The sequence below is a fragment of the Glandiceps talaboti genome, chromosome 16 (genome assembly GCF_964340395.1).
Source record: "Glandiceps talaboti chromosome 16, keGlaTala1.1, whole genome shotgun sequence".
NCBI classification, from domain to species: domain Eukaryota; kingdom Metazoa; phylum Hemichordata; class Enteropneusta; family Spengelidae; genus Glandiceps; species Glandiceps talaboti.
In genome coordinates this window covers 2,809,451-2,831,824 of record NC_135564.1, presented here as the reverse complement: position 1 = coordinate 2,831,824, position 22,374 = coordinate 2,809,451, and the positions used below count along the sequence as shown (strand labels likewise).

The following is a 22,374-nucleotide window of genomic DNA, read 5'->3' as shown; positions in this document are numbered from 1 at the left end:
TTTACTGGTAAACCCAGGGTATGGTTTGGGTTATTTTATTATAATACATCACAGTGTTTACATTTACAAAACAATATTTAATGTTAAAATAGTTATTTCCATTACACACACAAGATGGTATACTAAATCTTAAAATAGTGAATTACGGTAGTATAAAGTAGATCCGAATTTGGATCATAGATTAATTAGTGAATTGTTTTTTATCTTAAAAAAGTAATCTAAATGCTAGAAATTAATTATCAGTTTTTCATCCAAATGTTAACAAGGGCATGTATAAAATATGGATTATTTCCCATAAAGACTGCTTTGACTGTAACTAGGCAACAGCTCCGATAGCAACCAGTGTTTCCTTAGCAAGGTCTAGTGTGGATCTGTGCAATTTACTGTGAAAGTAGAAAAAGAAACAAAATCATTACAAGATTCAATGATAAAACAGGGCTTGAAATTAACAGTAGTCCAATGCCCACAGACTATCAATTCTGGTCATGGGGCTACCATAGTCCCACGTCCACAGACTGTCAATTCTGGTCATGGGGCTACCATAATTTGCAAGTGGTAGCCCACTCAGGCTACAACTAATTATGTGCTGAGGATGAAAGATTTATGGACATGAAAGTATTTTAATAATACACATATTTCCAATAGAGGAAATCTATTTTCAGGAATATTGGACTACAGGTCACAATACTTGGGCTACCAATTTCTGAAACAGGTAGCCCACTAGGACGACCAAAGTAAAAAGTTAATTTCAAGCCCTGTAAAATACCATGATGTGTGATTGTTAATGTGGTGTACGTCTCCTTGCTGCTTTTATACTTGGTGGTAATGAGTTCCATAAAGGTATGGTCTGTAAAAATAAGTCTTTGTTGGAGCGAATTGTTTCTAAAGTATCTGTATATATTTTATTTTACTGGGGTTCCCCACCAAAATTATAGCATAATGCATTGGAAACTATATCAGTTTTACCATATTCCTCCCTTTCTGTTACAGTGGTCCAAAACCTTAGTAAAATTACTGATGAATAATGTAATAGATAAACTAGTGTAGTAGAAAATAGAATTAATTGACATTGAAGACTTACTGTTGTGTTGTTTCCTCTTCACCTTCTTGTTGTGGTATATCCATATTTTCTAAGTCTAGTTGGGCTGCCAGCAGACAATCTTTCATGTTAGGAATTTTATGATGACCTGAAACAACAATCATATATACTTAATTCAAATATTGCATATCAGAGAAGTGACTGTGTTATGGACTGACAGGGTACATTATAACCCTGTTAAACTGGAATACTCTAGTTTTGCTGTCTGTTGTCACATAGAGCAGTAATTTATACATACAATAGACATTTGATAGATTAAAGCTAGGAGATTTGTATACTTACCTCTGTTGAGTGTATACAAGATATGTACTACAGCTAAGTAATTATGTAAAGTTTGTAATGCACCAGCTTCCATACATTGTTTTAGTTCACTCACAAAGAAACTGTCAAGAAATTAGAAAAATAATCAGAAATCAGGTTCTAAAGACTCCTCGCCTCAAAAGTGTGGATTCAATAACTTCAAAGGTTTATTAGAAGATTGATTGCTTTATGTATCTGTGTCTGTGTCTGTATCTGTATCTGTATCTGTGACGTACAAGCACCAATACTGGTTGTCACGTATGTGGTCATGGATTGCGTGTGGGGCAATACCATCAAGGTACTAAGGAGCCCTAGTGTTGATAGCATTCAGTGCAGTTTTCAAGGATTGTACGTTAAGTGCACAGTGAGCTTCTTGTGTATGCATCTGGTGTCTGCTATTCATAAAGTGTTAACAACAGTTTGACAACAAGCACTCCAAGGGGAGTGGGGCCATTGACAACACGCATATATATCCACTGCTAGGCAGATTCATGGTTGTCCCTCATACATGTTTACTGCTAACTTTAACAATCTTACCTCCTACTTTTAAAATGAGCTAAATCCCTGTATAACAGCTAAAACTACATAAAGTATACTCTCATTATCATTTCTCAGTCTGATCATATATGTACACACTAACCATGTCATAGTTTTAGTCTTTGATACAATACCAAGTAGAAAGGCAGATAATGTAGGCAGTTCTGTTACATTATCCTTGGCTTCCTGAAGGCAATCCTACAAAGACAAACACAAAATGTTACTTTATACAAAACTTGATTTGGAATGCATGTAATATGTAGGGTTGCAAATGAAGACAAATATACTGCATTATGAAGGTATACATCCTACATATAAACCCCTGTCCTGCAGCAGCAGCAGGAGCAGCAGCAGCAGCAGCAACACCACCACCACCAACAACAACAACAACAACAACAACAATAACAACAAAACTTGATATTTAGAAAACAGGATTAAAGTTTTCTTTTTTCTAAAAAACTTACACTTCTTATATAATATTTTAAATATTGAATATGTTAATAAAAATGTAAATATGGAAACTTTATTTTAAAGGGATCTGAAACATTCAAAAGAAATGTGTACTGCAATACTGAAATGTACCTGCCAATAAATTAAAATATAAATCTCTGAAATATAATAAACATGTCGTAAAGAACTGAAACCTTTGTCAATTATTAAGTGTACATGACATGATAGAGAACATTCAGTGACACCCACCTTACGAATTGCATTTGTCATATCCGCTACCACAGCTGTTACAATAGGAGCCATTATGTGTTGTCTTAGTACTGGACTGAGTGACTGGTACTTCTGGCAGTGACTAAGTACATCAGATAAGGATGACACTTTACTGAATAACTGTAACACAAACAATACAATTTTGTTTTCTAAATATTAAGTAAAGTAAGTTATTAAGAAAACTACACAGTTGACATTTTACACTTGAATGATCAAAACATCAATGTATATTTTATATGCAATGAAGATAGGAAAAGACAACAATTTATGACTGATCGCGTCATACATGTGATTGTTCAAGCATAATCTTGCCAGCAGTGTACTACTACTACTACTACTACTACTACTACTACTACTACTACTACTACTACTACTACCACCCCCACCACACTACTACACTACTACTACTACTACCACCACCACCACCACCACCACCACCATGACTACTACTACCACCATCACCACCACCACCACCACTACCACTACCACTACTACTACTACTACTACTACTACTACTACTACTACTACTACAAACTTACTTCTTTCACATTAGCAGGATTATCAGCTTGTTTTCTGGCACACTTTGCCAAGGCCATGACAATTTCACCCAGTAAGAGAGCCATACATTCTGATAAAGCATTTTCTTCACCACCAGTTAAAATCAAACTATATTGTGTCATTTGATATAATAGTCTGGTTAACATTGGCAGGAATGAAGCTCTATAATCTAGGCAAACATAATCAGATAAATACTTTTAATAAAATCACATATTTATGTACACAGTGAGATACTTGTGTTGCTCCACCCTCACTTTGCTGTTGACTGATGTGTGAGGGCGCTCTATCCCTACAGACCTTACAGGCTAACATTTCTGACAACTGTAAAAACAAACAATACTCGCTGTCTATTATTAAGTGAAAATGTCGTTGAAACCTCTCAGCTTATAGTATCAACTTATTCTGAGTAAATTGGTTAATAAATTTTCCATAAAAGTGAAACATTTGAAAGAATGTAGTGGTAGATAAACCATACATTCATTAGGAAATCCTATAGAGAAGTCCTATTATGGAAAGGATGGCATATATAGAGAGTTGACTATGATCCATTGATAGAATTAAAGGCTATGTACATGTATGGTCTACAATTGTGTTTGAGAAAATGGAGAGTGTATTTTATTTCCAAAAAACAAAACTAGCCGATGAGAACACAGAGGATTTCAGGCTAGGCAATTTCCCTTCTTAATTTCATTTGACTTCTAAAAGCCTAGTTTACATACTAAGTTTTCAGGTGTCAAAGTTAGTTCATGTTTCATGACATACTTACCAGTAGCAAGCAATTGTCTGGTGAAATCAGTCAGTTGATGGAAATCTTCAACCCTACATTTACCAAATAATACCATCTCACTGGAAATTCTTAGCAGATTCTGGAAAGAAATGAGATATTGAAGTTTTGTTTATACACTGTATTGCATATAAATATTTCTCCAGATTTAACCTGCATGCTTCCAATATGGTGTATGTATGTACATGTATGTGCTTGTACCATTTGTACAAAACATGATATTGAGTTCAATATCCAAGTAATCTGTCGTGTGATGTCATTGAAAGATTTTTTGGTGTGAAAATTTATCATACACTGAAAAATGAAAATGCGAAAACTACCATTATAATTGAAAATACTGTTAAATATTGGGTAAATTTATATTGATAATTGGGTTTGAATCCGTAATTACTGCTTTTGTAAGCTTATGTAAAGAGCATCATCAATGTGTGGATATGTGAGGAAAAAATATTTCAATGTGGGTCATACATCACTATGTGACACTAGATAAAGTTACTGAACACGGCTTACACTAAATCATAATGCTTATTTATTCACAGATTTCACCTCAAATCTGGTCATTTCTAGCCATTTTTCCAATAGATTGTGAATTAAATTTCATTTGAACTGACCTGGATTTTTATGAGAACAACGATGATGGAGACAGACAGACAGACAGACAGACAGACAACAAAACCACACATACTTCCCCTTGTAGAAGGTAAAAAATTAACTGCATATTAACATATTTCACAAATGAAACTTACATATTAATTCCTTGGTTGCTTTATTCACACAAAAAATCAAAAGCTGCAGTCGATAAATGAAAACAGTGACATAACAAATACCTGAATAATGTCTGTTGCAAAGTCTGTCACATTATCATTCTGGTTAGCTGTCCCTTTTCTCTTAGAAGCACTTCTAGGTGGTTGTCGGGCTGCAACATCCTGTTTCTTAGCAACAACTGGAATGAGCTCTACATCAGCCCAGGTTAAGATTTCACCAAGAAATGTAAACATATCATCGGCTCTATCATTCTGCAAGTAAAAACAGTTGATAAAGTATAATGCCTTTTTGTCAGTTTGTTGAGATGGCAGGAGTTGAATTAGCAGTAGTCAATGTTATCTGGTGAAATAAATTTCATTCATTCATTCATTCATAAAATTATACAAGGATAAAGATATAACATACCTCACTGTTTAGATGGAGCTGTACTTTGCAGTATGAACACAAGGCACTGACTAGGAATTCATCACTTACAAAATCCGACAATGGACCACTGCCAAGCAGTCTTTGCTCTATACATTGCTGTAGAAATCAAACAAATAAAACAATGCTAAGTATGGAGGATTGCTGTGAAGAAGACCACTCAAGAAAGTTCCTGTGTATGCAGAATAGGATGTGTTATCTTTGTAGTAAATTTGAATGAAATAGTTTAGATATACATCAAGCCTGTTTATGGTGCTGTTGTGTTACAATGTTAGCTGCCGTTGTACTTCTTCGACCTCAAAACCCACGCTTATCTTGAGAACTGTGAAAAAGTTGATAATTATAAATTTGAAAATGTACACCGAATATCCTGATTACAACCATGACATTGTTATTCAAATGAAGTCATGATGTAAATGAACACACAGCAGAGATGAACACAGGAGTTAACACATGAAGCATATAAAGTGTGCATGTGATAATTTACATTATGTAAATTTAACATACAAGAGGGAGTGTTTGGTAATGACTTTTGGGGATGTTGCTTACTGATTCAGTTTTAATACTTCTCAACACAAGTTACATGTAAGTTAGTTTCAAGACCTAGGAGGTACTATGACAGCTAATGACAGCAGCACAGTAAACAGCCTACTTAAAATCTGCATGTATAGAAAATAGAGGAATGAGAACAGTTCATACTAACCATAGAAGTCTTGAGTAAAGCAGCCACTTCTCGTAGTTCTTGTTTTCCTGTTTGCAACACTGCAGATCTTGTAGTAGTTTTTTGCATCATTCTAGTTAGGAATGCCAATGCCAACTGAGGTTGGGGTTCAACTGGTTCATTAAACTTGACTGACTTCTTTGTCTTGCGTTTAGACTGGGAAGATTCAAATAATAAAATATTTGTTTTTTTGCGATTCATCTCAGAGTAAGAGAAAGGAGAACATTTTTGGTTTGTCACAAGAATTTGCTGTCCGTCAGAGGGGAATCAAAGACTGTTATCATTAGAGTTACTAGGACAGTGTTTTTGCTAAGGTTTGGGAACCCCGGTAACAGAAAGGGGGAAAGAGGTAAAACTGGTAGTGCTTCCCATGCAATGTATCATAGTTTAGGTGGGGAACCCCGGTAAAATGATGTGGGAACCCCGGTAGATTTTACCTACTTACCGCCCTTAAATAAAACACTGTAGGATATCATTCAAGTTATAGCCAAAATTCCCAAAATATGTACATGACAATATTTCTATAGAAATGATGTACTTTATTCAACCAATTTCAATTCATTTATTTTTAAAGTAATTTATCATACATAATCATCCCATGATACAACAGTTGTTAAATTTACACAGGATTTCAGCAGACTGCTTCAGATTATAACTCAAAAATGTCTAAGAAATAAAAGGTAGGCTACAATATTTTTAGTTTGTTCAACCTACCTTTGTAGCTGAGGGTGGTTCAGTGTGGTTGGTATTCAATCCAGCCTTTAACCAGTCAGTGATAAGTTCAAATACGTCTGATATTCTACCCCATCTACACAAACAGTCCAGTAGAATACCATAGTACTCTTCCTTAGAGTCGTTGGTCTGGCGTTTCAACTTGGAAAAACAGCTACGGCTACAAACATATAGTATGAAAGTATTAGTACATTCCCTACTCCATCCAGTCACCTGAACTTATTGAATGGCAGATTTGAATTTTGACGCATGTACACTCCTTAACAGGTTTAGCAAAAAGTTAACAGAAGTGCCATCAAGGACACCTCTTTCAGTCATAACACTGACTGAAATTCCACCACGAAAAAGATACATGTAACCTAAATAAACCATTCTACGGTTTCTGAAGCATGTAGTCTTGACCATAGTGATATTGAGCATTTTCTAAGTCTTACAACGTGCATATAATTCTCAGTACATAAACAGAGACAGCTATATAAGATACAGAGATATAAGTATTAAATACTTTACCTGAAGTATGGCAGTGAAGAAGCAGGCATATGTCCAGCAATAAAAGTCATGGCAAGTACAGCACGAGAACTCTGTCAAAAAGAAGATATTGTTAAATGAATACAAAGCAATAGTGTACCATATCTTCCTACAAAAAAAAAATAAGAACTTGTACATACATTCAGAAATATAATGCAATTACCAGTCACTCTCACCTACAACATAAAAATTTCCTCTCGTATGAAAGAACTTTAATTTTGTACTTTGTTGATAGATTTTTATTTACAACTCCACAGTATGACTGTTTCAACATGTGTGCAACTTTGATTCAATATATACATTTCTTCCAATTCCTTTTCATATTGAGTTTCTTACAAACATTCCAAAACAGAATCACTTGTGAACGTTCCTTTAGGGGAGGGGAGGGGTTTGACCTAAACAAGCAATGTTCATTGGTTAAGCTTGTGCCACATTGTGCGATTGTCCCTAAAGATGAAATTCACCTACCTCAATATTTCCAAAGAATATTGGCAAAGCAAGACAGAACTTCTTTATTATTTTGACTTTCAGATTCTGGTTTGCTTCCTGCGTGTTTATATATGTGTGTGTGTGTGTGTGTGTGTGTGTGTGTGTGTGTGTGTGTGTGTGTGTGTGTGTGTGTGTGTGTGTGTGTGTGTGTGTGTGCATGCGTTTGAGATTGTGGAAAAATAACAAAATAACAATCACAAGAATAAGAATGATGTAACAGTAGAATTCAAGTCATGTGTTGAAATTCTAATTAAGAAATGGACTTAAAGGGGCAGTCTGATCTGTTACAATTATTCACATCAACATTTACTATGTTTGACCTGGTTACAACCACTCTTTATAAAGTGCTTCCAATCGAAGTATGAACAATGAACTACTATAACATATTGACAAATTACAAAGTAGGTGTGTGTCTTTGTACAAAATTCAGTAATGTCATTCTTCAATCATAACACAAATCAAATTTGCCACCTCTTATAGTTACCAAGGTCTGTCACTTTTGTGCGAATCGCACTTCCAAGTCACAGATACCCTTTTTAGCTACTATTATTATAATATAAATGTTGTTTGACTTATTTTCAAGCACGCCTATAGTAATGCATGTGACATGTCTGGAGTGAAAGTTATGGTGTCAACCAAGAAACTGAATGTTCATTATTTTTATGATGTGCCTAGGCAGTTATATTCTATTTTAGGTACCAAGAAATAGGTCCAAGTAGAACATGTTACAATTTCTCTTCAGTGAAAATGAAATCCCTTGCAAATATAGCACTCGACAATACTTGACAAACCTTCTGTAAATCGCCATCAATAGCAGCCAACAGGACAGCAATAGTTTCTAGCATGCCTTCAATTACTTCTACAGATGAATTATCTGGGAGAACATTTTCGTTTTCTTTTTCTTCATTGCTGTCTTCATCCTCCTCAGTTTCATTATCTTGTCTTTCTGGTTGTCTCTCTTTCACCCAGGCAAATACAGTCTGACATAGACATGTGATGAATTTCACTGCTCAAAGAGAAGAAAATCAGTCAGGTCGAGAAGTTGCATGACTGTGTTGAATGGTTGATACCCCAAAAATTACCATAACTCAATGATCCATCCCTCAAGTGCTGTCATGGTGTGTGTGTGTGTGTGTGTGTGTGTGTGTGTGTGTGTGTGTGTGTGTGTGTGTGGTGTCTGGGTCTGTGTGTGTGTGTGTGTGTGTGTGTGTGTGTGTGTGTGGTGTCTGGGTGTGTGGTGTCTGTGTGTGTATGTGTGTGAGTGTGAGTGTGTGTGTGTGTGTGTGTGTGTGTGTGTGTGTGTGTGTCTGTGTCTGTACTCAAGAGTACCACTGCACATGTATGTATACAAACGTGATTGTGCATGTTTATGGAAGAGGGAAGCACATCATAATATAATGTGTGTAAATGTAATATAGTTGTGATATAGTTTGAAAGATAGCTAGAAAAGCAAACCCACCTTCTTACACCAAAACTTACATCTATCTGCAAATCAAATCAGTGGAAAGCAACCCTGCTTTTCTTTATCTCTTAAAATAACAGATATTGCATTTAAAACAGTGATTTTAGAGAGAAAATTTAACCAAGATTCTTTTGCTTCTTTATTTTTCTGGAACATTTTTTTGTAAAAATATGTCTCCATATTCATCTGACAAAGTTGATCTAAAATACTAGCAAACACTATGCATGTACCAAACTTAGCTAACACAACAAGTTGGTAGGTACAACATTCAATTCTTTTTACCTGTAGTAGCCAGTGGCATATTCTTGTGGGCATACTGGTAAAACCTTCTAGCTGCCAAATGATTTAACTGTAGCAGAGATACACAACGATTCACTTGCACGGCTCCATCCTTGTCTATTGGCATAAAGGAATTGAAGACTAACTTTACCAGTCGACGTACCACAGATGGAGAGTCGAGTTCCATTCTTGCTAACAACCATTCCATTGGTACAATATGCCAAAACTACAAAAATCATGACAAAATATACAGATCAAATGAATTATGATAATTCAAAATAGTAATAAAAGTACAATTAAGGTCAACTGTAACTATAATTAGTCATTTTGAGGAAGACCATCAACCAGAACAGACTGAAAGCCCACAATGATTCTATGCCAAGTTAAACTACTTGATGGTACTCATATAATTTATTAATTAAAAGTTATCTTATGGTAGTTCTGGATCTAATCCTGAGAGGAAATAATTTACATATCAGATATTTCAGCTGAATCACTCAGCTTCTCCAGTTATATATTTATGTCACATGACTGAAGAAGGGCATTAACTTGTCACATGACTGAAGAAGGGCATTAACTTGTCACATGACTGAAGAAGGGCATTAACTTGTCACATGACTGAAGAAGGGCATTAAATTGTCACATGACTGAAGAAGGGCATTAAATTGTCACATGACTGAAGGGCATTAACTTGTCACATGACTGAAGAAGGGCGTTAAATTGTCACATGACTGAAGAAGGGCATTGCATACTACAGGTAATTCCATCCCAAAGGCCTTTATGGAGTAGTACATTCCTGTCTACAATTTTTTGAAAACACCATTGTATCAATTATTACAACAAATGTGTTATACTTACTTTCATTGATTTCAGTCCTTTGATTTTCAGTAAAAGTTCTATGAAAGCAATTCTGACTTTCTCTGCATTGTCATGAATACAGTTCTTCAGTTCTGGTAACAAGGCATTCAGATAAACATGACAAAGGTGGTTTTTCAACAGATATGACATGCCCTAAGAAAAGACACAATTCAGAAATGAAACAATATATTACCATAACCTATGATGGAAACAACAAACTACATTTTTATGACCTACAAAAAGACATCATTTTTACTACAACAAAATCCCAACAGACTTCCTAAGTTTTATTTCAACATATTGTAAGTTAAAGGCTTTTCTATCATAACAATAAGAATATTAACAAAATTCAAATTTTCTAGCAAAACAAATGTTTGTCAAACTCCTATAGGAGATTTTTTTGATCCTTAAAATACAAAGGACAAAATTTATGTTTAAAATCATTAGCTGTTTGTTTTTGTTAAAATTATATTTGATCTCAACATAAGTTTAATTCATATTAACTATTTTACATTTAAACACATTAGACATACCAACCTTAAAGACAGCAACTCTTGTATCGCTAGAAACTGAATCATAGGCCATTTCTCTGACTATTTTATTCAATAGAACTTGAACAGTTGTAGATGGTATGAGTTCCCAGAAGACACTGATAATATTACAGATTCCCTGTACTCCAATGGCTCTTACCAATGGACAAGGATCTTCCAGCAAATCCTGTATGGTAAGTGAAAATAATAGACTATACATTACTAGGACTATGATAGAATAAGTGAGGCGTACACGCAGTATTTGCACGAGTGCTTGCAGTGTTCTTTGCACCCGTACCTTCTTGAGTATAGCGAGTGAAAGTGCAGCAGAAAACACAGCAGGCATGAGTGCAAATAACCCCCCCCCCCTCCCCGAGCACCACACAGGAACTCATTTTACATGGAGATCTGTTATCATTATATATTTTTTTCTGAAACGACAAATTTCCATAGAAATCAGAGTGATTTCAAATGTAGCGAACGATGTCCTCATTTGCATATCATTTACATGAAGGTATGCAGTAATCACTGGTACATAATTATGCAATAATACATAAAACTGTATTAGAAGCTCACTGCTAGACTGTTTTTTTTTCTCCTCAAACTTATTTTCATATATGCAAGATTTCTTAGTAATCGTGTGATATTTGTGTCATATGAAATCATAAAAGTTGTAACAAATAGCATTAGATGTTTGTGTTCGCTTTACACCCTATTTTCCTGACGTTATTATTACATACATTACGTACCTGTAAGGCATCAAACTGTTTCTGTAACAGTTCATCTCTCTTTTCATTTTCAGCGTTGGGATCTGATAAAGGAAATGCATCCAGTAACAGAGATGCAGCATTAGCCCGTACAGAACCATTGGCAACCTGATAAATGAATGCAAAGGTTAGTGTTATGTCAGACTGCACCAATCCCATGGGAATGGGAAGTTAGTTATTTTTTTTTTAGTCTTATAATCTTTAAATGTTTTGAGTTCATTAATTTTCAGTTTTGTAGAAGAAAAATGTCACCAATTTTTGATTTACCAGTTCACCCAACTGTTTCAGTCACTCAGTCAGGTTATCATTTTATGCAAACAAACACAGTTGCTATAAGTTTTCTAAAACATATTCTATTCAAATAAAGAATAAAACAAGCCTGGAGACTTGAGTAAGTCTACACTACAAGGCTTGAAATTAAGCTTTTTCTTTGGTAGTAGTCCTAGTGGGCTACCAATTTCAGAAAGTGGTAGTAGCCCAAGGATAATGAACAATAGTCCCAGAACTGAAAACAGATTTCCTCTAGTGGAAATATATGTGTTGTTGAAACACTTTTTTGTCCGTACATCTTCCATCCTTTAAATGATGACATAATCAGTGGTGGCCTGAATGGGCTACCAGCTACAAATTATGGTAACTCCATTACATGATTGGTAGTCTGTGGATATGGGACTACTGTTAATTTCAAGTCCTGCTGACCGTCATATAACATACCTTTAATGCTCTCCAAATAATAGGCTCATATAACCTGAGCAACATTCCATCCACAGCCTGGTGTTTCTTTTGTTGATGAAAGTGACTCATTAACTATCAGGGTGAAAAAAAGATAAGAAATGATTTCACATGGTAGGCCTATAATTATTATTATTATTATTATTATTATTAATTGTTACACTTTATGCAGGGAAAGAAAAGTTCACAACAATACTCAAAAACAACCCATAGATAAAAATACACATAAAAACAACATTATAAAACAAGTATAACTTGTACAAACATTTACAGCACAGTACATACATCTACAGCACAGTACAAACATTTACAACACAACACAGTACATACATTTACAGCACAGTACATACATTTACAGCACAGTACACACATTTACAGTACAGTACATACATTTACAGCACAGTACATACATTTACAGTACAGTACACACATTTACAGCACAGTACACACATTTAGAGCACAGTTCATACATTTACAGCACAATACACACATTTAGAGCACAGTACATACATTTACAGCACAGTACATACATTTACAGCACAGTACATACATTTACAGTACAGTACATACATTTACATCACAGTACATACATTTACAGCACAGTACACACATTTACAGTACAGTACATACATTTACAGCACAGTACATACATTTACAGTACAGTACATACATTTACAGCACAGTACACACATTTAGAGCACAGTTCATACATTTACAGCACAGTACACACATTTAGAGCACAGTTCATACATTTACAGCACAGTACACACATTTAGAGCACAGTACATACATTTACAGCACAGTACATACATTTACAGCATAGCACATACATTTACATCACAGTACACACATTTAAAGTACAGTACATACATTTACAGCACAGTACATACATTTACAGCACAGCACACATATTTACAGCACAGTACACACATTTACAGCACAGTAATACATTAACTAGGATAGTTCTTTTAATGGGACAATTACTAGGATAGTTCTTTACCTGTTTAAGTATACTGGCCATAGACTTGGACCCAGTTCTAGATGCATATACAGCACAGTACATGTAGTCCTGGATACAATGAACTTCTAGTTTCTGTAGATATGGTCCTGACGCAGCTCTCCATGCCCGGAAGTACACTTCAGCATAGGATTTCACTATAGTTCTGGTGGGAAGACAGGGAAAGAATAATGAAATGAGAAACACGGATTTTAATAACGCTTAAAGGGGAATGCAGCTCCAGGAAATTAAGACATTTTCATAAACTATGGGTTCTGGAGTAATTTCATGATTTTACATCACCTACAATTAATTTGTGATTTTGTTGTGATGAAACATCAAGTTGATCTTGTGCCTTATACGGTATCTTTGCTATGGGCAACAATGCCTCATGGGAGTCAGCATAAATGATTATTCATGGTGAACAATGAATATTCATGAGATGTTTTACACTGAAGGGTATAAGCACTTAGGAGTCATGAATATTCATTGTTCAACCAAGTCAGTTCAATTTTCAATTCAAGTAAATTTTAATCAAAATAGGAAAAGAATAACTTTATTTTTCCAAAATAGGACATAAAGTTTGGTGGACTTGCAAAATTACACAAAAAGGAATATAAACAATATAACTAAAACAACAACAGCAACTAAAACTTAAAATACAGGTTTAATTTCCTTGGAACTAAAGTTATGTATAGTCTAGCTGCTAGACCTCAGGCTTTCTTCTGATAGATATGAGGGTGGAACACTCACTAGCAGCACAACTAAGTTACGTGTTGCAGATAAGAATGACTCAATTATTGAAGTGTTAACTGTCAAGACCTTTATACCCCAATGTGACATGAAAAGAGAACAGATATTTGCACAAACAATTAACCATCCCAAAACACGTCATTTTAGTCTTTACGTATGTCACATGGAATCACTTAGTACCATCCAGGCTACTGGTAAAATGCAACATTTAACATCATCATAACTGTAGAATACTTATAACTGGACAAGATATCACATACATCTTCAGAAACCTAAGGTGTTAAAACCAACTGTCAGTAAACTCGACACTGTTGTTTCACTCCTGCCAGACACAACCATACTTCATAGACTCAAGTTACCAAGGTCAGTAAATATGGCTACACATGATGATAAAGAACCTGAAATGAGAAGACCTGAAGTCTGTGTGGAGAAATGTACAGTTGAAAATGTTCCATCGCCAACAATATTTAGTGGGGAACCTGTAACTGTGGTCATCGTTACTAGGTCTTCTGAAGGAAAACATGTTGCATCACACCAGGAAATAAAGGCCAGCTTACAGAAAAAACCAGAGCAAACCATGGAGGATTTGAATGTAACATACAAAGGAAATGGAACATACAATTTATTACTTAATAAACTCTGTGTCAGCAAATACCTACTGGACATTACAATAGATAACCAGTCTCTCCCTGGCCTTCCTACCACCATTGTTGTGAAAAGGGGGTTTGTACAAACGATTGCAGAGCAAGAAAATACAGAAGAGAAGCAGGAAAATATAGATGGGGAACAAAAAAATGCAGGGGAAGAAAATCCAGAAAATCCAGAAAATAAAATAGAGCAGTTACAAATTAAAGATGAGATGTTCTACAGCCCATACAGTGTAGCCATCAACATTCACGGAGATATTGTTGCAGCTGATACTGGCAACGGTCGGTTGAAGGTTACTGGTGCTAACAGGAAATGGGAAAAGACAATAGAACTCAAACAGATCAAAGGATTTCTGCCAGTTGATGTAGCTGTGACAGATGACAATGAATATTTGAGTGTTGATCAACACAATAAGCAGATAGTTAGATGTGACGAATTTGGAGAAAACATTACGTGGTTTGGCAGGGCTGATCTGAAAAACCCGTATGGAATCGCAATAAATCCTATCACCAAACACATCTATGTCTCGGATAGAGTTTTGATTGGGTCACGTATCAGGGTCTACTCAAAGAAAGGAATATATATTAAATCTATTGAATGTGATGGGTACAAAACAAAATGCTACCACATAGCGTTCAACAGACAAGGAACTCTGTATGTAGTTGATGAGTGCTGGGCCTGTATTCAGGTGTTCCATGATGATAAGTGTGTCTTTCAATTCAGATCAGAAGGAACGCGTACAGGTCGACTGAAATCTCCAAGAGGAATTGCAGTTGACAAGGATGGCTACCTATACATCACTGACCAATCCAGAATACAGAAATTTGACAGCTTTGGCCTGTATGTTGGTCCCATTGGTGGTGCAGACGGAGCACTGTCAGACCCTTGCGGTGTCACAGTTACTGAAGACTATCCTCCAAGAGTCATAGTAGCTGACAGAGGCAATAACTGTGTGAAAGTCTTTGCACAGTGAATGAACAAAGGTGATAAACAGAGAAACAATAACTTCAAACAAGCAAACCAGAAGAAATATCTCTGTTCTTCTCTCAAGATCATGAATGCATGGAATTGGAAGCAATTGATTCATATGAACAAGAAAAAGAACTCCTATAGTGGAATGAAACTGAACTTGGTAATTGTACTGTGATTAGCAAAATCATGGGGATGGGTGAATGATAACGGGACAAGAGACATCAATTATGCTATGCTCTGGATGGAAATCAAGAACTAAAAAAAAACACAATAAAAAAACACAACAAAACAAAAACCCCTTGATTAGTCTGAGGATAAGTCCAGGTGAACAAGACTGAACTGAAACTATCGATAGTCACAACAGTCTAGAACATACATTATGTGCTGTGATTTATACAATCATTATAGTGATCTTTATACTTTCAAGTGTAATCTATTTTTTGAAGTAGCAAAATTTTATTTGCTGGTTGGGGTTTTCATTTTACACTTATACCGTCCTGATTTGAACCTTTCTAGTAGTTTGTTGTTTATTTGTAAGTCTGACTATAAAAGTACTAATGACACTTGCAACTACAACTTTACATCAAGCTATGTCAAAAATACAACTTTACTGATGTACATGTGGCATTGTTGACAACTTTCAAGTATCCGGGGGTATAGTAAGTTGTTCAAACTTATTTTTTATCATTTTTATGTGCTTAAGAATGTAAACATGTTGAGTTCATTTACTTTCATTTGTGGATTAAGTTCTTACACCAAGTTGATGTCTAAATTTTTCAACATGGTTGTTTCAACTCTGAAATACAAAGAGTTCATGCTAAGTGGTCATCACATGTGTTACTTTATGGGATGGTGTTGATTTGATTTGAATCAATTTGTGATTCAAATTTTTACATCAAGTTGATGACATGCTATGTAAAGTATAGCAATTTAATTTGATTCTGTAATATTCAATAGACCAGTGACAAGACATTTCACAATATTTGCTTTGGAACTAAAAATCTATCCTGCCATAAGTCCCAATGATTTGCCTTTTTTGTGTGCAATACATTTTACTATATTTACTCAGAACTGAAAACCATTCACACAGATATTTTTATTACATTTGTATATTGCTGTGAAATTATTGAAAAACAGTAAACACAAACTTCTAAATAAATAAATAGAATGAATTCAACAGTAGTTTCCTTGTAAAATAAGAATTGTTCTACAAAATATACATGTAACAACTTGTCATACTATACTGTGTGTAAATAATCTCTACCAGATAACAGTACCAAAGTACAGTTTTTAACATTATTGACTGACTGACTTGTAGTGTAGATGTCAGACCATTTGGTGACTGATTAATAAAAATCAATAGTCAACTATTTACGGAGATACTACAGACCCAAATGTTGGACAGAGTTGAAACTGAGGCCAACTGTGTGAAACCACTTAAACGAGTCAACTTTAGCTGCTACCACCTTCTAGGACAGGAAAATAAACTGGCAATTGTAGTGTAATTGTGAGTTCGTGCCTGCTAGGTTCGAAGCCATCGATCACCTGTTTTGACTCTTTATGTCTCACTTTGACATCATGCAATTTTGAATAGTTACCTTTATATTTACTGGTTAACATCAGCCCTTCTAATCAATCATAAGTTTAGTTTTGGTTTTCACTGTTTTTGAAATGTAACAATTAGTCTTCATACCAGTAATAACAGTACAATATGTAAACATAAATAAATAAATGAATAAATGAATAAATGCAATGATATTAATGAAAAATATGCTGTCACATATTACTTATATAATCAAGTAATCTGCAACACATACGGACTGTGTAATGAGTGAAGATGAAATGCACAAAATAAAATCAGTTGTACTTGGTCAGTTTAACATCACTAGCCCAATTTCCATGCAGGCATCCCTACATCAGGCCATTCCAGCTGTAATCTCAGATAGTACGTCAGTTTAGTACTTTCAACTAGGACAGGTATGGCTTGGTAACCATGTGAATATCAGGAAAGTTGTTGTTCTCCTTTCAATAGGGAACTTGCAAACCTGCCATGTTGAATGTTGCATCATGGGAAATGTGATAATAAATACTAATGAATTGGTATTGTAAATAATGCTGTTACATTGTTTGCAACCATGAATGATCAATTCATAGTTACCCTGACAATGTTGGAGGGTTTTTAATGGTAGCCAGATTAGGTATTACGATAACCACAGATAATCCCATAGTCCTTTGCATCTGAGCATGCTCAGTCTGGACTGCAAGTTCCCTATTTAAGCGGACAAGAAACCTTCCTGACTCCGAACTGAGGTAGGACTAAGGTGACTTTTCAATGTAAACAAAACTAGTTTCATTACCTTGGGCAGTATGGCAGCTGTGTCTTTATAGTCTTGTGCAGTTGTTCAATGAAAGTGGGATTCATTCCAAAACTGAAACTCAGAAAACGGCGGCCCTAAAATTAAGAAAATAGACAGCTCAGAGAAGGAACAAGAAATTGTTTGGAAAAGGAGAATTCTTACTGAATGGTTCTATGTACTGAATTTTAGAATATATCAATTTCCCTTTCCTACACTATACTTTTTTTTTGACTATTTTTCTGTAATTCTTTTTAAATTTGTTGTTTTTACATTTTTTTGTTTTTCTGAGCAATAACGAACCAATTTTTTTGGCCATTTAGGAGATCTCTTTGTCATTTATTCCTGAAGTAGCTATTGTTCGCAATTGCACTACATATACAAAAAAATACTTTCAACATCTACAACAATATACAGTACACAAAGCTTGTATGATACTAACATGGATCGTCAATGTGATATCACACTCTTAAATGACATTCCTTTATGTATGGAGTAAGATCATGGAGTTTCCATGAATGATGGATTTTCAAACCTCTATCCTATTCTCCATTTCAACTTATATATAATATCTGCTGGAATTACTTTAGAATGAGGTGTTGAGATTTACCAGGATAAGTACAGAAGTTAAAAGTTGTTTGTTAACATTATTTTTCCTACTGCATGAAAACTTACAGAGTCTATACCTCTGTAAAAGCAAGGCATGCAGTCATAAGATGTTACACCCTGGTTACTGACTTCTAGCATTCTTTCTAAATACCTTACATAATACCTATCCTATGATCTACTAATTTGTCCAGGGAAAGGGTTTCAGATTTTGATTTTACATACTAGTATTTTATCATTCAATAACAGGGAAACACAAAAGAAACATAACTTGCATATAAACCTACCTCATCACTTTTCAAATATACAGGTGATGCCATACATTGGTTCAACATCTCTTTCAAATCCAAATTTTTACCTTCTCCAAAGTCTTGTAGAAGAAGTGACTGTCTGAGGGAATACATACGTTTCACATCAGCTGCCTGTAATGGAGAAAAAAGGTCTTTTGAACTGCAGAAGTTTCCAGTTTTCATTATCGGAAACATAAAACATGGACATTTCTTTTTGTATTTGAGTGGATGTGAGAGGAATAGAGTTGAAAATAATGAAAATCAACCGACATGAAAACATTTATCTTTGCTTTGTAATTAATTTGCAGCAGGGAATATGAAATTAAGTAAAACTTACTACTGCACGTTTTTGTAGACTTTGCTGCAAAACAAACATTAAGGCATTGTTGATGATCTCTTCTTTCTTTGGCAAGTCTTTATCCCACCTAGATAAAAAGGCAAAATGAAAGGAAAACCCTTAGAAAACAGGCGAAAGTGTTACTGACTCACCATGGTATATAAGCACTCAATGGAAAAGTTAGCCACTTCAAATGTGCAACCAGATCAACAAGATGATCTTACTCACATACTCTCCACATTATAGTATACCAACCAAAACAAATACATACAAGTACTCATTTTATACATACACTATAAATGACTGGCACAATCTCACAAATGATATTATCTGCACCCCATCTATTGGAATATTCAACGAAGTATTGTCAAAACAAATCAACAATCTTCATCCTTACTAGTGATGCCCATGTGTACATACACAACCATAACTTGGCATGATACTTATTAGTATTGCTACACATGTAGGTGAACGTCAACAGAAACAACAGAACAGAGCAAAACTTACTTCCAAGATTAGTGTACTTCTAGTAATATTATGTAACAAGGTTCAAAATGTAATAACTTGTCACATTATAAATATGAAATATCATGACAAATAACAGACTTTCTTGATTTACGGCCTATGGAAATACTTCTCACTTTCTCAATTATTATCAGCAAATCCCACACATGACTTTCCTTACCAAAGTTCACATAGCATGGCTACATGGTTCTGCAACTTCTTTGTTGATGAAGGAAAATCCAGTAAAACACCTGTAAAAAAAATAGTAGTTTGATTACACTTTCTATAAAATATTGTAGGAGTAGTTCTCCTGATGATGAAATAAATTCCTTTCATCCTTTTCCTTAAATTGAATTCATCAAAATTTACTTCCACATTCAGCAAAGATTTATTCAGAAGTCTGCATGGTTGGGCCTTTAATTCTGCACAGGTGTTTCCTCGATAATATTCTGATCACTAGATTGGTACAGTCATCATTTTGTTTATAAGTTCACACTGTTTGATATAGAACTATGGAATACAGTAATAATAATTTAGTCTATATCAATTGTAAGGTTGGTATTCACAACTGATGTTATAAGTCTATAAACTTAATAATAATAATCATGGTTTTTATATAGTGCTTTCCCACTTTGTACTCAAAGCGCTTTATAATTATTACCCCTGGCACAGATCTATAGCAGTACAATGGCCCTTTATACTTCCTCAACTCCCTGGAGAGCATACAATCCATTACAACCTCTATAAGCACATAGGATTAAAGCACTCACACTGCAACCCCCTATCTTACCAGTCCAGGTCAATACAGACAATGTCTCTTTTCAGGGAAAATAAAGTATCTCACAGCATTTCATCATTACTGAAGAAAAAAGTTTTCACTGCAATGTATTGTCAATTGACAAGAGTGAATAATAAAAACTCCTACCATGAAGGATGGTGGCTGTGTCTTCCAGTGATTGAGGTATTGTTGGATTGTCCACATTATGTAGGTAACTCAGTGCTACAGTCAATATACCCTCAAGTATAGCAACTGTTCTGTTCACAGTCTGTGAATAAACAATGTAAATAAACAATGAAGTCTACTCCTAATCATTATTGTTGGGTTACCTCCCAAGCTTCCTAAAAAATATTAATAAAATTAACATGCACGAATTCTACATATTCAAAATGATCATTGAAAACAGTACATTACAGTTACCATGGAAATTAATTTCTATCATTTTCATCAACGATTTAGTGTAGGCTTGAGTGGCTTTAGAAGATTACTGAACATGCACTTGTATGCTGTTGTACAAAGTTGATGACAAATTCACAATGTTCAGCTTCATGCTAAATTGACAGAACATTTGTTTGTTGGGAATCCAAATTTCATTTTGCTAATGTCATGCCATGAAATAGCACATGGGATGACTGTAGGAATATCTGAAGAGAAACAGTTCTGGCACTTTTAAACCAAAGAGATAAAAACAAAACACAAAAAACTTTCATCAGTTGCGTTGTAGCAGCCTGTTTGTTGACTGAATCTGTGACTCAACACTTGCTCACTGTTTTTCAACAATACTGTACAAGAATATGCTAATTGGTGTCATAGATTCCACTAGTAGTAGACATATTTAAGACATTATATTTTTAAAATCTCACCTGTTGTAACTCTTCTTGGTTTTCATCTGTTTCTTCAACTGCTAAAGGTGAACTTATCAATGTATCATTACATAAATTGTATAGTCCATCCCAAAGGCTTGTTATTTGTTTACGATCAAGAGTTTGTAAGAATTCATCCAGGTCAAAGTTTGAGTCTTTAGAATGCTGAAAATACATCATATTTTAGTATAATAGAAAAATCACTATCAAAATTAATTGAAGGGGCATTTTCAGGGGCTCATGTTGACAAGTTTTATGAATAGGTGAGATATCATTTTTGTAGTTATCCATGTCTTCAGCTGCAGCCATACGGTTATTCTCATCTCAATATTATGATGAGACGTTTCATAACTACTCACCAGTAGTAGTACACTTGCTTTCATACACATTTGTAATAATAACACAGTTCATCCATCACGGAGGGAGTATGCTAGACTAGTAAGAGTTTTGAGCTTTCTGAGTCTCTCATGATATCTGTTGACCCTATTGGCCAAAAATGTTAACAGATCACTATACTCCCACGGTGTACAGACAATTTAAGCAAAATTGCTATAACTATCTTATAAAAGAATAAGTGTGGTAACTAGTTGCAGGTAGAGTGGTACTATCCATCTACAAAATACAAGTTACAAGCAGACGGATGAGCTGACGACTGCATATCGGATCGATTATCGTCACTTGTTTTACACTTACGTGCTGATTTAAACGGTTCAGGAAATCATCCGGGCTGTCATTGTGCACTGCCTCCAAGAATTCCACTCTTGTCCTTGTAGGTGACAGAATTTCTCGCCGTTTTTCGTCACTACTCTCCTCCATCGTAAACTGTAGCCAATGTTTTGAAGTTTCTAAAATGGCGCCTTTCGACTGAAATGCCGAATCGATACGATGAATACCGAAGAAATGCGAAGATATTTTTGACCCTCTAAGCTGCTGAGAAAAAAGCTTCACCACTATTGTACAGTAGCCTAATAGGTCCTGTTTTCACCGG

General features: G+C 35.0%; 1 protein-coding gene across 1 annotated transcript; it reads right to left on the bottom strand.

The window, feature by feature from the left end:
- Positions 1 to 266: 266 nt before the first annotated feature.
- Positions 267 to 22,202, bottom strand: LOC144447665 (condensin-2 complex subunit G2-like). The gene is made up of 26 exons (XM_078137743.1): positions 22,080 to 22,202; positions 21,387 to 21,551; positions 20,671 to 20,791; positions 19,927 to 19,996; positions 19,245 to 19,329; positions 18,902 to 19,036; positions 18,012 to 18,106; positions 13,285 to 13,447; positions 12,267 to 12,359; positions 11,535 to 11,660; positions 10,793 to 10,972; positions 10,256 to 10,408; positions 9,401 to 9,623; positions 8,448 to 8,662; positions 7,150 to 7,220; positions 6,622 to 6,799; positions 5,890 to 6,063; positions 5,169 to 5,285; positions 4,826 to 5,014; positions 3,981 to 4,080; positions 3,196 to 3,383; positions 2,630 to 2,776; positions 2,040 to 2,122; positions 1,382 to 1,482; positions 1,082 to 1,187; positions 267 to 383 (listed from the first exon to the last, which is right to left on the bottom strand). The coding sequence occupies exons 1-26, from the start codon at positions 22,200 to 22,202 to the stop codon at positions 317 to 319; spliced, it is 3,468 nt and encodes a 1,155-aa protein (XP_077993869.1). The 3' UTR covers positions 267 to 316.
- Between the last annotated feature and the right edge of the window lie 172 nt (positions 22,203 to 22,374).

Bases quoted from the DNA above. Each gene is read 5' to 3' on its own strand.
- LOC144447665 (XM_078137743.1), bottom strand. From the start codon at position 22,202: ATGGAGGAGAGTAGTGACGAAAAACGGCGAGAAATTCTGTCACCTACA. The intron at 6,064-6,621 runs GTAGGTTGAACA...GAATCTTCCCAG, and splicing joins AACCACCCTCAGCTACAAAG to TCTAAACGCAAGACAAAGAA. The intron at 1,188-1,381 runs GTAAGTATACAA...TTGTTGTTTCAG, and splicing joins CTTGTATACACTCAACAGAG to GTCATCATAAAATTCCTAAC.